This window comes from Bos indicus x Bos taurus, chromosome X, assembly GCF_003369695.1.
Source record: "Bos indicus x Bos taurus breed Angus x Brahman F1 hybrid chromosome X, Bos_hybrid_MaternalHap_v2.0, whole genome shotgun sequence".
In the NCBI taxonomy this organism is placed as follows: domain Eukaryota; kingdom Metazoa; phylum Chordata; class Mammalia; order Artiodactyla; family Bovidae; genus Bos; species Bos indicus x Bos taurus.
In genome coordinates, this window is record NC_040105.1 from 19479060 (window position 1) to 19500744 (window position 21685).

The 21685-nt window shown below is 44.1% G+C and overlaps 2 protein-coding genes across 5 annotated transcripts in view; one reads left to right on the forward strand and one right to left on the reverse strand.

Moving 5' to 3' along the window:
- The window catches only part of CNKSR2 (connector enhancer of kinase suppressor of Ras 2), a 285915-nt gene extending 276247 nt beyond the window's left edge, over window positions 1-9668 (forward strand). For all 4 annotated transcript variants that reach the window (XM_027533486.1, XM_027533487.1, XM_027533489.1 and 1 more), the window contains 2 exons: window positions 4031-4227; window positions 7244-9668. In XM_027533486.1, coding sequence (XP_027389287.1) covers window positions 4031-4227; window positions 7244-7459 — 413 coding nt within the window. In that variant the 3' untranslated portion in view covers window positions 7460-9668. The remainder of the gene's footprint in view (window positions 1-4030; window positions 4228-7243) is intronic.
- KLHL34 (kelch like family member 34) lies at window positions 9669-15573 on the reverse strand. The gene is given in 2 exon segments (XM_027533492.1): window positions 9669-12219; window positions 12222-15573. Coding segments are annotated over 2 exon segments (1953 nt in total). The 5' UTR covers window positions 13123-15573; the 3' UTR covers window positions 9669-11167.
- Between the last annotated feature and the right edge of the window lie 6112 nt (window positions 15574-21685).

Below are 21685 nucleotides of genomic sequence, written 5' to 3' on the forward strand. Positions count from 1 at the left end.
GAGGTACAGAACGAAAAAACATTGGGATTTCTCCTCAGGTTTCACATCTCATTTTCTCGAATATCTCTTCTATCTATCTATTAATATAGAGTAATACATATATTGAATATTTATCAACAAAAGTGTTTTAACTGAAAAGGGTATACAATCGAACAGGTTTAAAAACACTGGGCATGAATGTAAGGAAATAGGTCAACCAAACATCCTGCGGTGTTTGAGGAATGCGTTATCATCTGCTAATAAGCCTTTTCAAGAAAGTTCCAACCAACTATTATTTTCTATTGGCTAATCTTTTCTTTGAGCTTTTATTACTGCCTGGAGGTCATATGCAACCTGAAGGAGCCAGACACAACTATATTGATGCTCAGTGCATTTCTTAGAGTCACAGTGTTTCATGGTGTAGCTAGAGTATAAATGAAACGATAAAGAGGATCTTCTAGCCCTGCCACTATGACACAGCCAGAAACGAGTCCTCCCTTGGCTCAGAATACAAGTTATCCATAACTTCATTGGGATCCTCAAATCTATCAATGAAATTTTATATAGGAAAGAGAACTTTATATGTTCTCTTCACTTTAATAAAATTGAAATAGAAAAGTGTGTCATCTGACACAGGACTGATTTACATGTTGTAAATGTAAATGTGATTTGATGGCAAATTTATTCCTGCATAGGCCCAGAATTTCCGAATCAATTTGATACAAATTTAAATTTCATTGTATCAGGGATACACTTCCTCTTGAGGAATCACAGAAGGTTCCTCTATATGTCCTGTGGTTTGCATGTGGTTTTCTACACTTTACCAACTTTCAGAAACCATCCATTCAAATTCCGAAAGAGCTGGGCTTGGGGCCAGTGTTCCCATGACTGAACTGGCACATTGAAAGAAAGTCAATCAGGAAGCAGACCTCACCAAGTGCTTGCCTCCTCTTCCAAAGCAAGCCTCTTCTAGGAGAAGAAAAGCAAGGGTTTAAAAGAGAAACCAGAAGAGAAGGAGACAAAGAAGAAGAGGGCAAAAAGAAGAAGTAAAGGTGCTTTCACATTTTCAGTTGCAGCGGTAGCCCCGATTGAGTTAATTGGTATTCATCTAAGAAAAAAAAAAAAAAATCAAGGAAACCAGTTTGAAAATTATAAAAGAAAATAAAGGTCTGTTTTTGTCTTGAATGTTGAGTTCTGTGTTGTTTTGACTGTTGAGCACAGTGAATCAGATTTCAAATGTGACTCCGGCCCTCACCCTCTTCCTCTGAAAATAAAGGGACTCTTTGTCTAGTCTTAAAATGTTTAGTACTTGGTGGCATTTTGTAGGAGCCTGGCATCTCAATCCTTCATCCTCCGCACCCCACGACTGTGTCTTGTGTCACATATGTGTGTGGTGTGTAGGGGTGGGGGAAGGAGGCCTGACTTATCTTTAATATCTCTATTCCATTCATAGCTTGGAAATGTTTCTGTGTTCTGTCTCCTTGTGATTCCCTGTTCATATGTGCTGCCCAGAGATAAATCCATGCTTGATTCTCCTTACAGCTGTCAAACCAGATTCTTTGTAGAATTATATGTTGTACTTTGGTTGAACGTGTTCCACCTCCCCCCTCCCTTAATGGCAAGAAGAAGAAAAAAAAAGCTTTCAGTGTTAAGTCATGTTTGTCATTTTTTATATTAAATCTTTACCATTCTTGAAATAAAACTACATTGAAATTTTATTTTATAATCCAGCATGTGACTCAGTATTCCACAAACTGTAAGAATTGAGGAGAAAGAAAACTGGGTAAGAATGTTTTTTCAACAAAATATATACTCCTTACAGTGTTAGGTAATATGGAAGAAGGTTATCTTAAAAATTTACTATGTGGAAATGTTTCTGCCTCCCTTGAATCCTAAAACTATTATTTGAATTCCTTTTTTCTTTACCTTCCTTTAAGAACTGAAAAGCAAATAATACATTAGGCTTCATGATACCTAGACTACTATAATTCACATCTGTTAGGGCTCCGATTTCTCCCCCACCCTCTGCTTTATGAAATTTTTCTGGTTTAAGATGCAGTCTTGCCTTGAAGCAAAAATAATGATAACTACTAAATAATTCCTCAGGGTTCTTTCCTGGCCTATGATTTTATGAAATGGAATTATGCTGTTCAAATGTATCCTTGTTTTTACAACTCCATTTAGTTTTACACTGAATAACCTTATGATTTTTTGCCTTCCTGGCTCCAAACCATTCTGTTTAAAATTCCTTATCTCATTTCAACCTTAGCCTACAAGGCAGCTAGTTGCTCTTTTTACAGTCCTCTGTACCCCCACCCACCCCTCAGAATCCTCTAGGTGCTGCAAACATTGAAGGATGAGGCAACAGAAAATTAAAAAGCTGTTTTCTTTTTTTGTACTTTTAGATTATAGCTCTAACTTAGATATATGATTAGAAAGTTAAAGTTTGTTGTAGAGGAATAGTGGTAGCAGGTGCTGATAACAAAGGACTTTCTAATGAGAGAACTCAATAATCACACTTACCAATAGTTGCTAACCTTAGCAGGAAAGTAAAAATTGAATATGAAACTTAAATGAAGTCACTTTTTCATCCTAAAGGTGATCCCTTCAAGTTAAGGTACTGTGTTGTGGGCTTTGGGGGAAGTTTTAGGTACACTCTAAAAAAGTTTTTTTCAATGCTGTATTTCAAGCATCTCACAAATTCATTAACACCTCCTGTTTAATACACAGTTCAAATGATTCCTGACAAAACTGGCAGTCTAGAATTCTTACTAAAATCATGAATTCTGGAGCCACACTGCTCAGTTGGAGTTCCAACTCCACCACTTAGTAAATGTGACCTTGAGCAAGGTACTTCCCTGCTAGAAAATGAAAATCAAATAGATCTACTCCTAGTACTGCTATGAGGATTAAATGAGATCATGCATGTTAAGCATTTACCCTAATTCCTGACACATATAAATGTTTACATTATTACCAATTAGGGTGTCTTTAAAAAAAAAATGTGTCAGAAAGCCTAAAATATTCACATGGACCATGGTGGAATGAATGATATTCCATATTTACTTTTTGGGCCAATGTAATTAGCATTCCTCAAATAGGACTCTTTGGCTCTCTATTAAAGGAAATGTAATATAACCCTAATCCTATCTGCCAATCCAAGCAAAATCCAAGTTAATCTTTGTTTATCATTGAGAAAAATACATCAATAGTCAGACAATTCAAGAATAATATGGTAGTTTGATTTGCTCAAATAGATTCAAGATGCTTTCCTGAACCAGACCTTTTTTTTTTTCCTCAAAAATATTTAATTGGAGTGTTTTCTTCCTTGGTCTTTCAAATGTTAAGTAGCTTCCTTCAATACATGCCATATTTTTACTTATATTTGCATATAAACATTCCCACATGTCATTCTAATTAAAGCATTATTATTGATGATCATTTACTGTATTTACAGTGTGGCAGGCATTACTATGGCAGTCACATGAAACCTAATAATCCTCTACAGCATACTTTTGGAAGATTTTTACAATCATATATACTCCAGCGAATGCCATTCCATCTTATGAATTCTAGAAAAATGTAAACATCAGTTCATTCAGTGTTGTTAAACCAGGAGAGCTCTGTTACTTAGCACATCTATGCTTATCAGTATAATGATAAGGGATATTCATTACTGTTTTAAAATGTTAAATGATGTTCAGAATTGTTTCTGTGTTGTGTACCTTTTGTACTGTAATTCTTTGAATTTAATGGACTCAAGATATGTACAGTGATTTGCTATTTATTAAGAGTATTTTATTAAAGCATCCTATTAATTATTCTAAAACAATTGGCTGCCTGTAGCTAGTCTTACCCAGTATAACTAGCAACTGTGGGTTTGATGGGTTGTTTTTCTTTTTTTAATGTAATAGTGTTTTCCCTATCATTCATTATTCCGTTTCTCAGATATTTTTTGTTTGTTTGTTTAGTAGATTTTTGGAGTGTCAAATCACTGTATTACACTGGATTCATATTTCTCTGGTTTTTTTTTTTTTTTTGGACATTGCAGGTGAAAGTAGGGAAGAAAAGTTAGGAGACTCTTTGCAAGATTTATACAGGGCATTGGAACAAGCCAGTCTGTCGCCTCTGGGAGAACATCGCATTTCAACCAAGATGGAATACAAACTATCCTTTATAAAGAGATGTAATGATCCTGTGATGAATGAAAAACTACACAGGCTGAGAATTCTCAAAAGCACTTTAAAGGTAAGATAGGAAATGGAAGGAGACATTCGTTTTAAGAGATTCATTCCTGAAAAAATCGATTATCAGATACTCTAAGGGACAAAATGGGAGGGGGATAAATAGAACAAATGTAATAAGTGTATTTGGCCAAAAGGAAATGATCTTAGCTTTATATTAACATCTCAGAGCATGCACAGACTACACATTATGTGACTTAGTTCTAGCAGAAAACAGGATGTAATTTTTTTTTTCCAAAAATGTAGGGCTAGTGTTATTCCTCAGTCTTTTGTTTTCCTAAGATAAATATGCCATGTTGTAGAATTGATACAGTTATTAAAAGAGCACAGCATTCATGCAGGGGTGGGTGCTAAAAGGGTTTGAGATATTTTATGAATATCTCTTGTAGCACATTTGGAGTGAAGCCACATTGTTTCATATCCCGTGTAGAAATTTTATAATTGTGCTGTATACATTAGCAGTTCCCAACTCACGTGTTACTTTTTTCTTACACATTTCCATAAGCACTTACATTGTCTCCAGTCTTCTTATGCCACCCCCAGATTGGGGAGGAGGTGGTGAGGAAAGGGAAACAGGCAGGAAGTTGAAGAAGGAGCCAGAAAAGTCAGCCCCCTCACTGTGTGTCTCAGTGGAGAGGGCCTGCCATACATACTCTCCCTAATCAGACCATGCACCCTGAAAAACTCAAAACCAGAAAAGAACTGTCATACCAAGTTTGTGATGCAGTCATTTCAAGAAATAAAAGGTCAGAGAATTCGTTTGGAAAATATTTCAGATCCATAGTCTACTGCTGAGGTTTCATAATTTTGAGACAGAGTACCAAAGAGATCCTGGACTTCTCTAGTGGTTCAGATCAGATCAGTCGCTCAGTCGTGTCCAACTCTTTGCGACCCCATGAATCGCAGCACGCCAGGCCTCCTTGTCCATCACCAACTCCCGGAGTTCACCCAGACTCACGTCCATCGAGTCAGTGATGCCATCCAGCCATCTCATCCTCTGTCGTCCCCTTTCTCTTGTCCCTAATCCCTCCCAGCATCAGAGTCTTTTCCAATGAGTCAACTCTTCGCATGAGGTGGCCAAAGTACTGGAGTTTCAGTTTTAGCATCATTCCTTCCAAAGAACACCCAGGGCTGATCTCCTTCAGAATGGACGGGTTGGACCTCCTTGCAGTCCAAGGGACTCTCAAGAGTCTTCTCCAACACCACAGTTCAGAAGCATCAATTCTTTGGCACTCAGCCTTCTTCACAGTCCAACTCTCACATCCATACATGACCACGGGAAAAACCATAGCCTTGACTAGACGGACCTTTGTTGGCAAAGTAATGTCTCTGCTTTTGAATATGCTATCTAGGTTGGTCATAACTTTCCTTCCAAGGAGTAAGCGTCTTTTAATTTCATGGCTGCAGTCACCATCTGCCGTGATTTTGGAGCCCAGAAAAATAAAGTCTGACACTGTTTCCACTGTTTCCCCTTCTATTTCCCATGAAGTGATGGGACCGGATGCCATGATCTTCGTTTTCTGAATGTTGAGCTTTAAGCCAACCTTTTCACTCTCCACTTTCACTTTCATCAAGAGGCTTTTTAGTTCCTCTTCACTTTCTGCCATAAGGGTGGTGTCATCTGCATATCTGAGGTTATTGATATTTCTCCCGGCAATCTTGATTCCAGCTTGTGTTTCTTCCAGTCCAGCGTTTCTCATGATGTACTCTGCATATAAGTTAAATAAACAGGGTGACAATATACAGCCTTGACGAACTCCTTTTCCTATTTGGAACCAGTCTGTTGTTCTATGTCCAGTTCTAACTGTTGCCTCCTGACCTGCATACAGATTTCTCAAGAGACAGATCAGGTGGTCTGGTATTCCCATCTCTTGAAGAATTTTCCATAGTTTATTGTGATCCACACAGTCAAAGGCTTTGGCATAGTGGTAAACAATCCACCTTCCAGTGCAGGAGACAGGTTCGATCCCTGGGTCGAGAAGATACCCTGGAAAAGGAAATGGCTACCACTCCAGTATTCTTGCCTGGGAGATTCCATGGAAAAAAGAGCCTGGTGGGCTACAGTTCATGGGGTCACAAAAGAGTTGAATATGACTTAGCAACTAAACAACAACCAAAGAGATAACAAAATAGGAAATGCATGATTTGAAAAAACTTCTGGTAGCCAGCAGCCAAGTTCTCATAGTCAGTTAGCTCTCAGTTGATATTCATGTGAATGCTGTTGCAAATCCATGGGACAACGTAATGACCTTTTGATAACTAAGACCAGAATTTTTAAAGAGCTTTAATATACATAAGAATAATTCTGGTGCCCAGCTAAGGTCCAGAGATATCCTTACTACCTCCCACTTCACCGAGCCCCCATTCTCATTCAGGTCCAAACTACCAACTGAGCATCTAGCAGGAGGAAATAGGACAATGCAAAAGTAACCCAAGACACAATGGGGTAAGCCCACTCAACAGCAGTGATCAAATGTTATGGGGACTTATAGAAATGAAGGAGAAAACATTTTTTCAGTTGTTTAAGGAAGGCTTGAAGAAATGAGAGGCGTATGAACTGGACATTAAAGGATGAGGAAAAGTTTCCATAGGCAGAGATGGGAAACAGGATAGGGTCCAAAGGAAAAATAAACCAGGGTGCCTACATGTAGAAAAAAGTACCTGAGGATTTGAGTCTAAATAGTGAGTTTGAGTATCCAGTGAACCAGTGAAGTTGTTCAGTCATGTCCGACTCTGCAATCCCATGGACTGTAGCCTACCAGTCTCCTCCATCCATGGAATTTTCCAGGTAAGAGTACTGGAGTGGGTTGCCATTTCCTTCTCCAGGGGATCTTCCCGACCCAGGGATCGAACCCAGGTCTCCCACATTGCAGGCAGACACTTTACCATCTGAGCTACCAGGGAAGCCTGAGTTTGAGTATAACAGAGCTGTTTCTTCTGGGCTTTTGCCTGTTAACTCTTTAGTTAAAATCTGAAGAAAATTGTCCCTTTTGTAACTCTTGAATCCTTTTATTTTTCAGGCCAGAGAAGGGGAAGTAGCCATTATCGATAAAGTACTAGACAATCCAGACTTGACATCGAAAGAATTCCAGCAGTGGAAGCAGATGTACCTCGATCTTTTCTTGGATATCTGTCAAAATACCACCTCAAATGACCCATTAAGCATTTCTTCTGAAGTAGATGTAATCACTTCCTCTCTCACACACACTCATTCATACATTGAAACGCATGTGTAAGTGTATTGTGCCGTCTGGCCATTTGGTACCTTCTGGTACTTTGAACAAGTATATAAGGTAGTTTTTATATCAACGTGTGGGACACGTTGACAAGCTATACTTTAATGTTACCATTATATGAAACAAACCCTATATGGTCATAATACCACTGTCTTTAATGAGCATTTGTATATTTTATATGCAGTTAGTGCTCAGCTTATGTTTACCATGTGCAAAATCAACTGTCTTCAATGATTTAAAATTAACTTTTGCAAACAACCCTGAAGACAGGTGGTCTTCAAGTAGAAAAAAAAAAACACAAAAAGGCGGTTTTCTATCTAAGGTCATCTTTTCTCCCTTTAATTTTATATAAACAAGACTTCAAAACTAAGTCACATTTTTTCAGGTGCAGACATCCTTGTGGGTGGGAAAGAATTTAAACCTTTTTTATATTTATTAAAATGTTGTAAGGATTTTCTTAAACATTGCACAAAGTTTAATGCTGTAGTTTTATTTTTGTGAAATGTAGATGCGCATACATACAAGAGTTAAGCAAAATAGAAGAGCATCAACATAAGAAAAGTTCAGGTATCAAATATTCGTCTTAATAGTCTATTAACTTGTGAAAGCTGGTTAATGGAAATACTATTCCATATCCATGGGGACACTCAATGGTGTATCAGGGCAAAGCTTTGTAAGATGTTTTTGTAACTGAGACCAAAATTGAAGATAGAGCTGCTTTATTTTCTTGGTTTAAATCTTCCTTTATTTTGTAGTGATGAAATGCTGATTGTGTACAGAGGAATTTGAGAGTGAATTTTTTAAAACACACTTAACTCACCCAGAAAGGCAGCTAACATATATATATATAATTTCAGCCCAAACTCATGTTTTTAAACTCCAACTCCTAAAAACCTACAAGGTATAAACGGAAATGAATCAACTTCCCAGTTAGTGTCCAATTTTCCCCCTAGTCCGTTAGTGAAACTTATGTAATTATACTTCAGGCAGGGAAGTAAAATATGTTTGGTTTCAGGCTGATGTGTGTTCTAATATAGAAAACAATGTTGAAAACGAAAAATGTACCTCTCTCCTGAGGAGCAAGAAGATGATGGTCATTCAGAGAGATATTACATTGAACTATACGATAGAAACAATTTTTAGAGGTTTTTCCTAGTTTCATGATTTGTTCTATAGAGTGGATAAAGTCTATGAAAAAAATCCTCTTCATATATTTCCATTTATAAGCATCTCATTTTTGAAAAGTGATCACAGCATGATAATGACTGTGCTGCTTTTTAGTGTCTGGCTGCATAACGTACAAGTCACAATTTGCTGGGTTTGGTTTGGTTTTGTTTTTTTTCTTTAGAAGGAGGAAGAGACCCTCCTTTACTATTCTATATCCTGAAATCTACTTCTAATCAGCTTTATACTGTTGCCTGTACAGCTCAGTGAATGTACTTTCATCTCTAAGCGTTCAGATATCTGCCAGTGACTATTTTTGCTGTAGAGAAGAAAGTAAAAACTCCACAGCGAGGATCTTTTTCTTTGCTTTTGAAACCACCATTGAATCACTATCGTTTTGCAGACTTTGCACAACTGTACAGGAGAGTGGCCTTTCTACAGCACATTTTCAGTAATCCTATATTTAGTCAAAGTGGATGAGAAATCATGTATTAATGTTTGTATGGAATTTGGGGTCCAGTGTAATATTTTTATCATTTAAAAAAACCTATTTGTAAAAACATTTATTTACTGCATGGATATTGACGCACATTAAATTTGTGGGATTTTGTATATGTAAAAAAAAAAAAAAAAACCAAAAAGCAAAAAAAAAAAAAAGAAACCTCTTGTCCTAAAATGAATTGTGCTTGTTACAGGTGTTTAGACTTGTTGATGTTTACTAGGCCAAATGTGTACATTTACTTAAAAATATCTGTACCTGATGGATGTGTCGTGGATACAGTGGCCAGATTGTGCCCCTGTCAACAGCGAGCAGTTGATGGAAAGACTAGCTGTGTTGCTACTAAGCGGCTTTTACTTTGGTGAAGTTGGCTCTGTTGTTTTAAATGGTAAAAAGTAAACTAATGAATTTTAAAAGACTCGTGGCTAGCTTAGCATGAAAGAGACCTTTAACGCTATATATCTGTACATTTTATTGCATTAGTTTCAAATCTAGGAGAGAGGCGGCACTGTAAACTGAAGTCAAATAAATTCAGCTCTTAATGAATCCTTATAAAGCACCTATTTTATTCATGCAGTCCACATCACATTTCTTTGTGACCGAATCACACGCCACCCCACCACCCCCAGTTACAAGTTTTAACTTTGTCACTCCACTGTGGTATAAGCCAGAAGAGGCAATGTCCAGTATATACAAGAATCTTCTCTGAAATCCTGCAAAATCAAGTTGGTTTCCCATTTACCTGACACAAACTTTAAAATTTCACCTGCTGCTCTTTCCTTTCTCTGTGATTCTTTTGGGAAGGTGGGGTAGAAGGTCTAGGAGGCAGGGTACCATCAAAAATAAACTTAAAAAAAATTTTTTTTACAAGTATTACCTACAACGTATCTGCCGAATGAACGTTTAAAGAGGATAAAAGAAATAGGGGTTTTGTTAGCTGCTGCTGCTGCTGCTAAGTCACTAAAGTCATGTCCAACTCTGTGCGACCCTATGGACTGGAACCCACCAGGCTCCTCTGTCCATGGGATTCTCCAGGCAAGAATACTGGAGTGGATTGCCATTTCCTCCTCCAAAGGATCTTCCGGACCAAGGGATAGAACCACTTCTCTTATGTCTCCAGCATTGGCAGGCACTAGAGCCACCTGGGAAGCCCCGTTAAATGTTCCACTAAATCAGAGAAGCCGGATTATTATGGCTAAAGTGAAGTGAAAGTGAAGTCGCTGAGTCGTGTTTGACTCTTTGCGACCCATGGACTGTAGCCTACTAGGCTCCTCTGTCCATGGGATTTTCCAGGCAATAGTCCTGGAGTGGATTGCCATTTCCTTCTCCAGGGGATCTTCCCAACCCAGGGATCGAACCCGGGTCTCCCGAATTGTAAACAGACACTTTACCATCTGAGCCACCAGGGAAGTTATTGTGGCTAAGGGCTGCACAAATAAAACCAATAAGCTGCCAAAAGTCAGAGCAAAAGCAGACTAGGGTAAGTAAGGATGAAGTACAGAAAAACTTAACCTAGGTTATTTTCTCCAAAAATAAAGTGCTTTCTAGTAGATTTTTTTTTCTCAGTTCCGTATGTATATTAAACCGTCAAAGCAGAACTATAACCATGATTCTGTATCATAAAATCATAGTTCTCCTTACAATGATTGCATGTTTTTTAACCAAGGCACTTTCCCATCACTATTTATTCAGATAATGCCATCTTCTAGAACCATTCATTACAGTCATTATACCTAACAATTTTCTGGTCTGGCATATAACTTATTATTGTACGTTTTTTGGCTGTTTGGCACAAAAATAATCACTGTTTAGAACCTGGGAAACACTTTTAACTACAAGAGGGAAAACGGGGTCATATTTTATTTTTGAAAGTCCATCTCTAGCCCAACATGAGAATTTCTAGAAATGCCCAGCTCACTGGAGATGATTCATATATCCTAAATTTGATCCCTCCTGTCTCCCATTCTCAGAATAAGGGCAAATGTTTCTCTTTGGCCAAGTCTAGGAAAAGCCCACGACTTGCTCCTCCCTAGCCCCGAGGCTGCTTAACCCATTAAGCCCAGAACAAAATCCGGTGTCTCTCCCGGCTCTCCCTCCCTCTGCTCGTCCCCACCCTCTGCCAGCTGCAGCACTGCGCACTGCAGGCCGCTCCAGGCCCAGGGGAGCGCGCAGCCAATGTCCTCCCAGCGGTCCAGGTCGAGGTCATAGCCCACCACGTTGCGGGTGGGCACCTGACGTGAGTCTCGCCACTTGAGGCCGCCCAGTAGCAGCACCGTCTCCTCCACCAAGGCCAGCCCATAGCAAAAGCGGTCGTAGGGTAGCGGTCGCAGCCGAGTCCACTGGTCGGTGCCGGGGTCGTAGCGCTCGATCTCGGAGAAGGGCTCGTAGCGCCCCAGAAAGGCGAACACCGCGCCGCGCAGGGCGGCCATGTGGTGCCCGAAGCGGGCTGTGCCCATGGGCGCTCTCTTGCTCCACGTCTGCTCCCCGGGGGCCAGGGAGAACACGTCCCGGAGGCTGCTCGCGCCGCCGTCGCCTCTCCCCGCCTTGCCCCCGGAGATGTAAACGACGCCGCGATCCCCGACGGCGCCCGCGTGGCCGTGCAGAGCCCGCGGCAGCGCCCCGGCCGCCGTCCAGCGGTCCCGGCGCAGGTCATACATTTCCACCGAAGCCAGCGCTTGGCCGCCCGCGCCCAGGCCCCCGACGGCCAGGAGCCCCTCTCCCACGGCGCCGCACCAGAAATGGGCCCGTGCTTCCCGCATAGGGGGCACCGTCGTCCACACGTGGAAGCGCGGGTCGTAACGGTGCACTTGCGCCACGACAGCCATAGGGCCATCCGCTGGGGGCGAGCAGGCGCCGCCAGACGGGCTCTCCCCGCCCAGGACGAACAGGAAGTTGCCCGCGACACACACGCTGTGCCCCAGCAGCTGAGCAGGCAGCCGCGTGAGGCTGCGCCAGCGGTGGTTGTACACGTCAAAGGCCACCACGTCCTGGGTGAGCTCCCACTCCTCCTCCTCCACCTGCTCCTCTTCCTCCTCCTCCTCCTCTCCCTCCTCTTCCTCCGGCTCCGGCGCGGCGCCCCTGCCCCGGGCTGCCCGCGGGGGACCACGACTTCCTCAGTCACCACCTCCCGCCCCCGGCGCCCCCCGACCAACAAGATGCGTGTTTGAGGGCTCCGGACGCTGGTCTGCTCGCCCTGCATGAGCGGCTGGCGAGAGGGCGACGTGTGGTAGTTGAGGGCCTGGATGATGAGGCCCTTGACCCGGGCGGGCAGGGTGAGGCCGGAGCCCGAGTACACGCGCCGCAGCACGTCGGCGGGCACGAGGCCGAAGCGGACCCGCTCGAGTAGCTGGGTGCAGTGGGCCAGGCGTTCGGCCTCAGGCTCCTGCCGCAGCCAGGCCAGCGCCAGGCCCAGCAGCCGGGCCTCAGGCACCCGCGCCAGGTCAGGGGCACCCAGCACGGCCCTCAGCGACGCGGGGTTGAGCTCCAGAAGGCCGGCCGGGCCCGCGCCCCGCGCCAGCAGCTCCCTCAGGTGGGTCACGATGCAGCGTTCGGCCGCGCTCAGCGTGTGCGCCAGGCCAAAGCGAGCCGCCACGTTGGCGGCGAAGCAGCAGTTCTCCAGGGCCAGCTGGCGCTCCAGGTAGCGGCCGCAAAGCCCCAGGGCCTCGGTGACCTGCAGGTAGCTGGCGGCCTCCAGCGTGTCCTCCACTGTGTCCATGGAGAGCGGCAGCCAGGCGGTGTAGATGAAGTCCAGCAGGCGCTGCAGGCCCGCCGCCGACGGCACGTGCAGGTGGATCACGCTCGCCTGGGATTCCCGGGTGTGACTCTTGAACAGAGCCCTGAAGTAGTCGCTGGAACACGCGAGGAGCGACCTGTGCGCCGGGAACTCGCTGCCCTCCGCCTCCAGCGTCACGTCGCACAGGAAGCCCTCGGCGCGCAGCGCCTGGTAGCCGGTGAGCAGCGAGCCGCCATGAGCTTTGCAGTAAGACAGGAAGTAACTCATGATGCCCAGGGCGGGAAGCTGCCGGGCCGGGGCTGGGGCCAGCCAGGCGCGGCCGGAGGCATCCCGGGACACGGAGCCCCCGGGCCCCCCGCGCTAGCCGAAGAGCCCCTAGCAAGGGTCCATTTTTGCCTGCTCAGCTTAAAGCCCAGGCCTCCTTCATACAGGTCCGCAGATCTGCCCGTACCCTTCTCAGGGCAAATGTGGTAGGGAAACGATTTCCAGAAGCACCTAGTAGCGGAGAGCGCGGGGTTTGGAGTTTTCCGGGAGCTGCAGGGTTCGGTTTCGGCGGCTGCCGAGGCTGCCAGCGCGTTGCCCAAAACCCCCTCCCCGGCCCTGTTTGGGGAACCCACACCTGCGCGCCTGGGGCCGCAGTGGCCGCGCACCATCACCTGGAAGGGCGGAGCTGCGGATGGACTGACTCCCGAGGCGTGCTGGATCTCCGACGGCCCAGATGCACAGATGGGGCCGGACGAGGGCTGTCCGGGAAGTGCGGGGCGAGGGCTCTGACCTCCCGGGGGTGGACAAGGAGGGTTCTGCGGGCACCGGCGAGGGCTGGGGACAACTAACTAAGGGGCGGGGGGGGGTGAACTTGTTCCGCGCGGAGGATCAAATCAAAGCCTGGGGGATTAGGGAGGAGGGGCGCGGGTCAGCGCGACGGGTCGCAGGCGTGATTGGGCGCCACACATAACATGCCAGTAGCTCACAGTGACAGGAATAGCGCGCGGCCTCGGCCTCCCTGGCGCGCCCCGCCCCGCTCCCCGGCTGCTGGCTGAGAACCGAGGGCGCGGGAGGAAGCGGCCCGGCCTGGGACATGACTCTCGTGACCCGTCAAGCCGCCGGTCACCAGGGGGTCCCGGTAACCCGGCTGGGGGTGCGAAGAGCGCTCACCGGAGAGGCGCGAGTCGCGGGGACGCTGTGCTTGGTGGTGTCTGGGGAGGGGCGCCCGGCTGGGCTGGAGGAGTGACGACCCCCTTCCCGGGGCTCCTGTGGCTAGGAAAAAAGCCCCTGGCTCGCAGCTTTCTGCTTAAGGAGGCCCTAATTAATCCTTCGGGAGCGGGGATTAAGCGGCGATTTTGCGCGCTGACACCCAGGAGCCCGCTACGCGCAGAGGAGCCGCTGGCCGGAATCTTGCCCGGGCGAATCCAGGCTCCCAGCCAGCGGCGCTCCGAAGCACGCCCCTCACCTGGACTCACCCTTGCGTGATGCTGGGCCTTACTCTGCGCCCTTCCCGAGGTCTCCCTGGCTTGTCTCACACTCCGCTTTCAGGAGTTTGCGCCCACCTCGCTCCCCGACCCCGGCTGAGTTCTCCCTTCCTGTTCTTAAACCCTGCCTCACCCATCCCTTGGCAAAGTGGACGAAGAAACTGTAGGTGACTTGGGTTTTCTGCTTTTGAATGACCACTTCCTTTAAGAAAATAAGGCTTTGCAGTTTCTCTCCCCGACTTTCCAGTGTATTAGTCGCTCAGTCGTGTCCGACTCTTTGTGACCCCATGGACTGTAGCCCGCCGGGTTCCTCCGTCCATGGAAATCTCCAGGCAAGAATACTGGGGTGGGTAGCCATTCCTTTCTCCAGGGGATCTTCCTGACTCAGGGATCGAACCCAGGTCTCCCTCACTGCGGGCAGATTCTTTACCATCTGAGCCGCCAGGGAAGCTCCAGGCTTTCCAGGCTATGATCTAATTAAGGTCCGCCCCGTCCTCAGTGATGTGATAATGGGCAGTAAGGTTGAAAAGCTGGCAGAGGCTGCAGTTTCAAAGCGCCCCTCCTCAGGAAGTTATTTTTATAAGGTGCACCAAGCACAGAAATGATGGCTGCTGCTGCTGCTAAGTCGCTTCAGTCGTGTCCAACTCTGTGCGACCCCATAGACGGCAGCCCACCAGGCTCCACCGTCCCTAGGATTCTCCAGGCAAGAACACTGGAGTGGGTTGCCATTTCCTTCTCCAGAAATGATGGCTAAAACCACCCTAATCTTGAAACATTAGGAAAGCCTTTCTCCATCTCCAGCACCCTGCTGTTAAAGAACTAAACGATTAATATAACTGCCCTTTCTTGCCAATTTGGAAAATTCTGTGTGTTTTGCTTTCATCTAGAATTGATTTTTCTGTTTTCTAATACAACCTCTCTGGTCATCTATTTTAAGCAAACCTTTTGAATGCGTTTGAAGTGACTTGCATTTCTTAGAGTTGAGGTTGTATTTCATTAAAAAATAAAAGCCAAGGAAGGATAAAATTCTATCATTTTCTGCCTGGTATGCCATTGGTATTACAAGGTCTCCACTTAGAAGTAGTTCTTGAAGTACATAAAAATAAGTAAAATGATTTTGCTTTGTTGTCAAAGATGGAACTGTTGTATGACTTAAATTAGACAAATTATAAAATGCAGGCAGGGGCTCAGGTTAAGGGCTTGCTTAAACTCCAGAGGCTAAAAATACTGCAATTTGAATTCCTAATGTAGAGCTACAGATGGGTTGGGGGAGGAGAGGATGCTGGTTGGTTTGGGTTTTTCTTTTCTTTTCTTCAGTACTAAAATTCTTAGCTCAAAAATAAAATACCAGCTTGGTTCACTATGCACAGATCTGTATGGTGAAGTTAAATGGGCTTTACTCAACCTGATAGAATTTTGCTAGAAGGGATATTTGACATCATTTAGCCAAACCCTTTCTCTTTCCTCCCCCAATTTCTTGTTTTTCTTTTTAAAAATGTGGCTGATGAGCCCCAGAGGGAGTACGGTTTGTCTGGGTGACTTGGATATTGAGTTACAGAGTCTGGACGTATATTATGTGACCTCGTGTATGATAAAAATAAAGTAGTGCAGTGCACAGTCAGTTGATTTAAACCAAATTTCAGAGTGATGAAGTTTAAGCACAGTTTTTAAAACAGCATATTTCCAACCCCCAAATTGAACCACACATCCCATCAGCTCTGTCCATCAGCATGCATTCAGTTTGAATGCAAAATGTCACACTTACTTGAGAACAGAGATGGTGTGGAAGATTTTAAACTCTTGACATCGAAAATCCAGTTTTACACAAGTACCTGTTCATTGCCAGCCCAACATGCCACTTTAACATATTTTGCCATTGAGGATATGATGAACTGTGTTAAGTGAGAAAATTTACCTATTAGATGTGTCTACAAGGTCTTCTTTAGAAAATATATTAAAACTGTCAATCCATCCAAGAACATTATTGTCCTTTGAGTAGCATTTATGGAAAGTATCAATATTTTAATTTCTTGGCAATATTAAGTAGGATGTGATTGGTCTGTTGAAAATGATCAGCTTATAAGTTTTCCTCCCCCTTTAGACTATGGACTTCTTGAGGCCGGGAACTGTTTCTTAATCTTTTTATGTCCATTCCGTGTCATAGTCTTTGGCATGAGTAATGTTGAGTTGAACAAATATAGGGAATGGCATTGTCAGTGGGAGGAGTAAAGGGTTGTTAAGAGGGACTTGACTTAAGACAATTACTTCTTTCTTTCTACTTCTCTTTCTTCCCTTCACGCAGCTGCAGTTGCAGACACCTCCTTATACAGCCATGAACTAACATCCCTAGGAATCAAGTGGCTCACCATGGGTGGCCCACAACTGAGAGAAGGTTGGACCATATCATCCAACTCTCTGTCCTATATCCCTATTCCTTTACCAAGACCAGCCCCACATGGCTCTTGGCATCTAGTTGGACACACTAATCTTCCTCCTCCTCCTGGGACACAGGGCCCCAGGTACTCCAGCAGCTCCTCCACACCCCACTTTGTATGGCCAGGCTTCTACTAAAGGCCCAGCTACACATTCCAGTGTGTCTGTTGGGACCCTGCCCTTTCTCTGAGCCCCTCACCCCATGTCAGGACTGTGACCTGCTGTCAACCATCCCTTTCATACATCTGCACCTCCTGTGACAGAGCCTAGAACTAAAGTTCTCCTAGCACCCTTCTCATTTCCCACATCAAGGTAGCAGTGCTAGTCAACCACGGCACTCCACATTCCCTGAATGGGCCCTACCTAGCTAAATGTAAATTCCGTAGTTCCCACCTCTAAACTAATTGTATTTGTTGAAAAAATTCCACAACTAAAAACATCCATGTATAATGGGCACTTACACTTTTTTTGCAAATGTAATCTGCAATGGTAACAGCTTTGTTGAGATACTATCCATATAATACACAATTAACTTGATCAGAATGTACAATTCAGTGGTTCTTAGCATATTTCCAGAGTTGTACAAAATTCTCCAGAATCTCATTTTGGAACATTTTCATAACCTTGAAAAGAAACCCCATGCTCTTTAATTCTCACTTCCTTGTACCACCTGTCCCCCAAGCCCTAAGCAACCACTGCTCTATTTTGTGTCTCTATAGATCCTGGATATTTCATGTAAATGGAATCATGTAATACATGGTCTCCTGGTGATTGACTTCTTTGACTTAGCATAATGTTTTCAAGGTCCATCCATTGTAATGCAATTTTGAGGGAAAAAAATAAAAGGATTTATGTGGTAATAACATTGGGAACTTTTTCTCAAAACCACAACATTCTAAACTGTGCTGTTTGATATTTAGGATATAGTTTTGTCAGGTTAACTCTTCTCTTTAAGAATTTTTTAATATGTATTTTTTTTTTTTTTTTTTGGCTACACAGGTCTTAGTTACTGCATGTGGGATCTAGTTCCCTGATCAGGGAACCTCTGCCCACTGCATTGAGAGCATAGAGTCTTAGCCACTGACCTGCCAGGGAAGTCCCTTGGCAGGTTAATTCTTTATCATCTATCACTACTGACTCTTTTCAATCCCAATATGCTTCCTTCCAACACATGATTTCTGGAAACTTCCATGGAGAGCCTATTATTAGAAATTGACACGTTAACTTAGCTAATTGTGAAAACATGATTACAAAAAAAATAACAGACATTCAGTAGAGAAAAAAATCCCATATTAATGTCACTCAGATTAGCAAGACCATTTTTTGTGGACGTAAAACATATTTTATCTTTGTGTAGCTTGAGTGAAAGAATTTCAAGGGGTTGTGTGTGTGTGTGTGTGTGTGTGTTTTAATCATGAGTGATTTTGGCATTCTGGGCCAACTGACAGCTAAAGAAGCAATGTGGTGGGTAGAAAAGAACTGGGCTTTGGGGTCAGACAGATCTGTGCTCCAATTCCAGATTTGCCCCATTAGACTTTAAACAAGTGACTTAAATTCTGTGAATGTCTTTTTAGTTCCTCAACCAGGGATTGAACTCAGGGCTACGGCAGTGAAAGCATCGAACCTTATACGCTGGACCACCAGGGAACCCCCTCATTTTATTATTTTTAAGATACTGCTTCTACTTTCATAGCACTGTCAAAATAAAATTAGGTTATGTATCTATGACAATTCCTAGCCTGAGTATACAAAATATATCTGAGTTTCTCTTCCTTCTCCCTCCCTTAACTTAAAACCTTCTGAAAATTCATAATACCAGAGGCCAAGCAGCCAGGAAATGTAATAGCAGTGGTTTTCAGTGGTCCTCCTGCAGCATCACCTGGCAACCTGTTAAGAAGTGTAAATTCTTGGCCTCGCCTCAAGCCTAATACATCAGAAACCCTAGAAATGGGCCCAGTAATCTGCTTCACAGCAAGCCCTCCCAGTGATTCTGATGCACAAGAAAGTGTGAGAACACTGTAATAGAGAATTGATGATAATTCTCTATTCTCGATTTTGGGAATCATACATCCCAAATTCACTATTCTTGGTAACAACTTGTTCTAAACACAATGTCAGTATTTTCCCCCCAAACAAGAGAAAGCCCACTGGCTCCAAAAGGTCAGAGGTTGGAGACTTAGACAAGAAAAATTAGTAGCTCTGCCATACATCATATGACTCTAAAGTAAATTGTTTGCCCTTCCCTATCCCAGAGAAGATGACAATATTAACAGTGATCTCTGTGGCATGAGATGATTCAGTAATCAATGCATTTTCCCAAACAACACTTGATTGAATACTCAAATCAGAAAGTGGAAAAGGAATATGTCAAGGCTGTATATTGTCACCCTGATTATTTAACTTATATACAGAGTACATCATGCAAAATGCTGGGCTGGATGAAGCACAGGCAGAATCAAGACTACCAGGAGAAATATCAATAACCTCAGAAATGCAGGTGACACCACCCTTATGGCAGAAAACGAAGAGGAACTAAAGAGCCTCTTGATGAAGGTGAAAGAGAAGAGTGAAAAGGCTGGCTTAAAACTCAAAATTCAAAAAAGGCACCTCTACCAGAAAAAGTAGGCACAAGGATGATAAAGGGGGCCAAGGGAGGGGGTGGGTACTAACCACATCTACCCTGCCTACATTGAACTAACAGAAAGTCAGCAACATCTGTGTACATCTAGGGAGGTCCTGAAGCCCCAGCATTCCCACTTCAACAGAAGACTGGATGGGTATATCCGTGGTCCCAGGAGCATCAGCTATCGATGGTATTGTGAGGATCAGACACCTCTTACCCAAGTAGTGCTTGACACGAAATGCTGACTAGGCCTATTGCCCACTAGGCAGTGAATAGATTTGTCCTCAGGGCTGCATAACTACAGACTGGTGACCCCAAAGATGCTGCTCAGTGCCCAAAGATCCATAAACAGACAGGTCAGAGGACCAAATTAACTGCTGCTGAAGGAGGTTGGAACACACTTTCATTCCTGTGCAGTCCACTAGGACAGCAGTCCAGCAGTCATCTAGCATCTGCCAACCCTCACCCTCCAGGTAGACCCTGTGGACCAACTGAAGGATGGCAGTTCCTATCCCAGTAAGACTCCTGAGGGTGTGGTCCCTGCCCTGCTCTTTGTTTCTCATCCCAGTCTGTCCCTATCCTCTCATTGAGGCTTCTTATTCCTCTGAGCCTTGTGACCAGTTGTGACTTTGTCAGCAACTCATCTGTTTGTGCTTTTACCTACAGAAAGAAATACGTTTTGTACACAGTTAAAAGAGTGGGCTCTGGGGCCAGCGTGCCCAGGTTCAAATCCTGGCTCTACCATCCTCAAACCGTTTGACTTGGAACAATTTGTGTGGCTCCCGGTTTCAGCTTTCTCATTGTAGGAATACACAGGACAGGACTGAGGGCTGTGTTAATAGCACTGACTACATTGTAGATAATAAGCATAGATAGATATTCTCCCTAAATACATTAGGGAAATATACATAGTCCTGGAAAAATTATTTTATTTTTTAATTAAAAAAATTATTGGAGTATAATTGCTTTACAGTGTTTGTTAGTTTCTGCTGTGCACCTGTGAACCAGCTGTAAATATGCATATCATATCCACTTCCTCTTGAGCCTCCTTCCCACCCTTCTAGGTCATCTGCTGCTGCTAAGTCGCTTCAGTCGTGTCCGACTCTGTGCGACCCCATAGACGGCAGCCCACCAGGCTCCGCCGTCCCTGGGATTCTCCAGGCAAGAACACTGGAGTGGGTTACCATTGCCCTCTCCATTGTGTGAAAGTGAAAAGTGAAAGTGAAGTTGCTCAGTCGTGTCTGACTCGTAGCGACCCCATGGACTGCAGCCCACCAGGCTCCTCCGTCCATGGGATTTTCCAGGCAAGAGTACTGGAGTGGCGTGCCATCTAGGTCATCACAGAGCACCAAACTGAGCTCCCTGAGTTATACCGCAGCTTCCCACCAGCTATTTCACACATGGTAGTCACACATGTCAGTGCTGCTCTCCCAATTTGTCCCCCTCCTCCCCTGTGTCCACAAGTCCATTCTTTTTAAGTCTGCATTTCTACTCCTGCCCTGCAAATAGGTTCATCTCTACCATGAGAAAATGACTTTCAGTGAAGAATTTACATATATTGTTAATTCTCCCTCTGTGAAAATATTCAAGAACTTTACAGAAAAACATAGAATAATCCTTGAACTATGGTATTTAATAGCAAGCATTGATTGGTACAATATATTGGCTTTTTAAGCCATCTTTCTTTAGTAATTTATACTCTGATAGAAAGGAAAAATCATTACATGGGAGATCAATCAGTAGGTTCATGACCTATGATGGGATTTTACTCTGGATCCTCCCATAACACTTGCTCAAAGGCACTCATGTTTACTTAGGGGCAGAGTAGGGCTCTGAATTCAGGTTTCCAGTGCCCCTATCATAGGACTCTGAAAAATAGCGGCAAGCGAGGGTATCCTTGCAGTAGTGTTCTAGGATTTTAAGAAAACACCAGAAAGGGATTTTTGCAAAGCAATTCTTTCAGCCAAAAATCCATGATGAATAAGTTTGTGTAGTATAGATGTTTAATAGTAAATGTTGAATAGTTTTACAAATTGGCCTTGTAAGCAGAGCACATCATAAAAGCCTGTGACTGTTAATTGGAGGGTGTACCTGATACCACGGTGGCCTGATAATGATGCTCTGTGTTGGTGTTCAGACTAAGGGTTATGCAGGAGATCAGCCATCTTCCTGTCCTTATGGGTATGAAAAGTGAAAGTCAGTCAATTGTGTCTGACTCTTTGTGATCCCATGGACTATACAGTCCATGGAATTCTCCAGGCCAGAATACTGGCATGGGTAGCCTTTCCCTTCTCCAGGGGATTTT